A 3,846-nucleotide genomic window follows, 5' to 3' on the forward strand; every position below is an offset into this window, starting at 1 on the left:
ATCTTTAAAACTCAAAAACCAAGCCAAAAAAAGTTTGTAAGATACATAGTATCTATTTGGAGCAAAGGTTTTTGTAACTAATTTGTTTCACTTTTTTAATAAAGACAACTAAAAATCCACTGTTCCTGTAGTGATTTTATAGGAATAATTTAACTTGTACGGAATGTCTTAGATCCCGTTGGTGTAGTTACCACAGACTTGCCTCCTAAAGTATGCTGAGCAGCAAATTATAGAACGAGGAAATTTCACCTGCCCCTTACGTAGAAACTTCTTTCAAAGGTCATTCAACTGCTTTGCATCGTTCCTACCTAAACAAAAGAGCCGATTTATTTTCTCAGGAGGACTCAGAAACCCAGTCATTTTTTTCCTCCAAGGACAAGAATCTAGCATGGGGACCATAACCGTATTTGGTACAGTGAATTACTTTCCAATTACTAGGGACAAAGACAATAACATTTATTGAGCACTTACCTGCAACCTCCAAACACTGCCTGACACACTCACCTTTCGCGTTGGACCTCGTAGGTGTTCACCTCCCCTTGCTGAAAAGCCTTCCAGCATCCATCTTTCTCAGTTCCATGCTGCCTTTTCTGTAACTGATTTAATAGTCAAACCATGTCCCATTGTCACCTTTGTGCTCCACTGGCCTAGCAGAGCAGAAGGTATTCAGTAAATGTGCTGAATGAAGGATATGAACATGTATTTTTCTCTTCTTCACTTAACACTAACCTAGCTTGTGCCACCTTTGCCTGCATTAAAGTTCACAATTTGAAGTATTATGGGAAGGGAATAAAAAGGCATGCTGGAATTTTAGATAATTTTATCATATAGAAAAAACAGTGGTTCTCAACCAGGGACAGTTGATGACATCTGGAGACACTTGGTTGACACTGTAGGGAGGTGCTGTTGGCATAAATGTATAGAGAGGGCCAGGGATGCTGCTACAATCCCATAATGCACAGGATGGCCTCTACAACAAAGAACGATCCAGCCCAAAACATCGATTGTGGGAGGTTAAGAAGCTGAGCTAAAGTAATCATTAGGCGTCTGAATAAAACTCTGAATCACTACCCTGATTCCTTTAACAGGTCATCTGCCTTAGTCTGTCTCCTTTATAGCTATTCATCTGAGATAAGAGGGAAAGGCTTAACCTATAAAAACTATTTCTAAATATCATTTAAATTACATGAAAACACACCAAAAAAGCCCAAATAGCCAAGGCAATCTTAAGCAACAAGAACAAATCTGGAGGCATCACATTACCTGACTTCAAATTATTATACAAGGCTGCAGTGACCAAAAAGGCATAGTTAGTATGTAGGTAGAGACACAGACCAGAGAACCCAGATAAAACCAGTTGATCTTTGACAAAGCAGACGACAGCACACACTGGGGGAAGGAGGCCCTAGTCAATAAACGGTGCTGGGAAAATTTCATAGCCACATGCAGAAAAATGAAACAGGACCCCCGTCTCTTACCACATACAAAAATTAATTCAAGATGGATAAAAGACGTAAATGTGAGGCATGAAACCATAAAAATTCTAGAAGAAAATGTAGGAGAAACTTCTAGACATTGGCCTAGGCAAAGGATTTATGACTAAGACCCCAAAGGCAATTACAGCAACAACAAAAATAAATACATGGGACTCGATTAAAAACCTGCACAGCAAAGGAAATAATCAACCGAGCGAACAGACAACCTACAGAATGGGAGAAAATACAAGCTATACGTCTGACGAAGGGCCAATATCCAGAATCTACAAAGAACTCAAATCAGCAAGAAGAAAACCACCATATTAAAAAGTGGGCAAAAGACACGAACAGAAGTTTTTCAAAAGACAAATGGTCAATAAACACGAAATGCTCAACATAACTAATCATCGGAGAAATGCAAATTAAAACCACAGTGAGTTAGCACTTACCCCTTCAGAACGGCCATCAAAAAGTCCAAAAACAATAGACGCTGGCGTGGATGCAGAGAGAAAGGAACGCTTACACACAAATTATTAAATAGCACAGCCTCTATGGAAAACAGTACAGATTCCTCAAAAAAAATAAATGTACATCTACCATTCAATCCAGCAATCCCACCGCTGGGTACAGGAAAAGAAGCCATTTTATCAAAAAGACACCTGTACCCAAATGTTTATTGCAGCATAATTCACAATCCCAAAGATGTGGAATCAGCCTAAGTGCCCATCGATTCGTGAGTGGATTAACAAAATGTGGCATATGTATACCACATAAAAAGAAATGAAAATAACGTCTTTTGCAACAAATTGGACAGAACTGGAGATAAGTACCTCCGGAATGAAAAAACAAACACCACATGTTCTCACTAACAAGTGGAAGCTCAAGAGCGGGCGCAGAGACATGTAACCGTCATTAGAAATCGCAGAGCGGGGAGACGACCTGTCAGGTTCAGTGAACACTACTCGGGTGACGGGCACAGCGACAGCCCTGACTTAAGCACTATAATTGTGACACACACATTAGCACCCACTCTATTTTGGAATAAATTGCATGGACACTATTAAAGCATTCGTTCTACCTGATGGAATTTGCATGCTCTTGCAATTGCTGCTATAAGCAAAACTGTTGTAGGCAGTGACTTCCATCTGTCATAAAGAATACTCGTTCTGAGCCACTACACTAAGATCATCAAAGAGTTTAGCAATTACATCGCTGTACAGAATGAAACCTGAGGTCTACTCACAGGAAGCCAGACGGCAGGGGCTGCTGTGATCCGTCTGGACCAGGAGCCGCCCACGCGCCCGGCGCCTGAGCACACCTGCCCGACACCCCACGCCCGGCGCCGCTCTGAGCTCTGCAGGAGGAGACTCGCGGCGGCACGGCCGTAACAATCAGGACACGACAGACCGCGCAGAACGCTGGTTCCAGCATCTGGCTTTATTTGCAGTACAGAAATCATCGGCGCCACCGGAGACAGGAGCGGGGCTCTGCCAAGTCAATACCGCCCCGCAGCCCGGTCCTCGGCAGCAGCCACGCCCGGGATACAGAAGACGCGTCGGCATTTTACCTGCTTTACGATGGGTTCCTCCCCCTTCTCGCATCAATTTTATTAGGTTAAAACACCACGTACGGGCTTCCTCTAATGGACTCCCCAAGCCTGGAGTTTGGGTAAGATTTTATGCCATATAACCAAACTGTGGCTGTGCTACTTGGGCCCTGCCGCGATACCTGACACAGCACAGGTGTCAAGTTGCAGGAAAACGCACGGATGCCATCCCGAGCCGGGGAATACTCAATTCAGAACCTCCCTGACGTCGGGATGACAGATGGCACGTGAATCGTGCGGGTCCAGCTCTTGAGAGCAGCAGCCCGTAACCGCAAAGGCTACCCTGATTAAAAGATACAAATACTGCCTCAAATTCTCTGTATCAGTATCACAATGTTCGTTTAAAACTGATCCTTCACTAGAAAAAAAGCCAGTTTGGTTAACTAGAACAGAATGTGGTAACCTGCCAATTCTGAGGAGCCCCTCCAGGAAAACAAGTTAATACATGATATTAGAAGGACGAAGGGGAGGAACGTTCCCTGGCAGCCCGGCGCTCTTCGACCTCTCCGTTCCGATTACAAAAGCAGGCCTTACAATAGTGATTTCACACAATGCGTTATTTGCCGAATCGTAAACCCGTCCTAACTGGATGATGACGTGTACTGCTGTTAGTCTTCCCCGTAGATGTCGTTTTTCTTGCGCTTCATTTCCTCAAAGTCAAACTCTGATCCTGTCATCCTCTTATAGATGTTCTTAATGTCATCACAGGTTGTCTCAAAGTGAGTTGTAGCATCATATGTGCGGGAAATAAAGATCTGGAAATAA

At 43.5% G+C, this 3,846-nt stretch overlaps 1 protein-coding gene across 1 annotated transcript in view; it reads right to left on the reverse strand.

Moving 5' to 3' along the window:
* Nucleotides 1-2,892: 2,892 nt before the first annotated feature.
* GDI2 (GDP dissociation inhibitor 2) overlaps nt 2,893-3,846 on the reverse strand; it is a 43,200-nt gene continuing 42,246 nt past the window's right edge. Inside the window, exon 9 of the mRNA XM_012664902.1 lies at nt 2,893-3,844. Within this exon, the coding sequence (XP_012520356.1) occupies nt 3,690-3,844 (155 nt within the window). The 3' untranslated portion in view covers nt 2,893-3,689. The remainder of the gene's footprint in view (nt 3,845-3,846) is intronic.

Source organism: Propithecus coquereli, unplaced genomic scaffold (assembly GCF_000956105.1).
Source record: "Propithecus coquereli isolate 6110/MARCELLA unplaced genomic scaffold, Pcoq_1.0 Scaffold94, whole genome shotgun sequence".
NCBI lineage: Eukaryota > Metazoa > Chordata > Mammalia > Primates > Indriidae > Propithecus > Propithecus coquereli.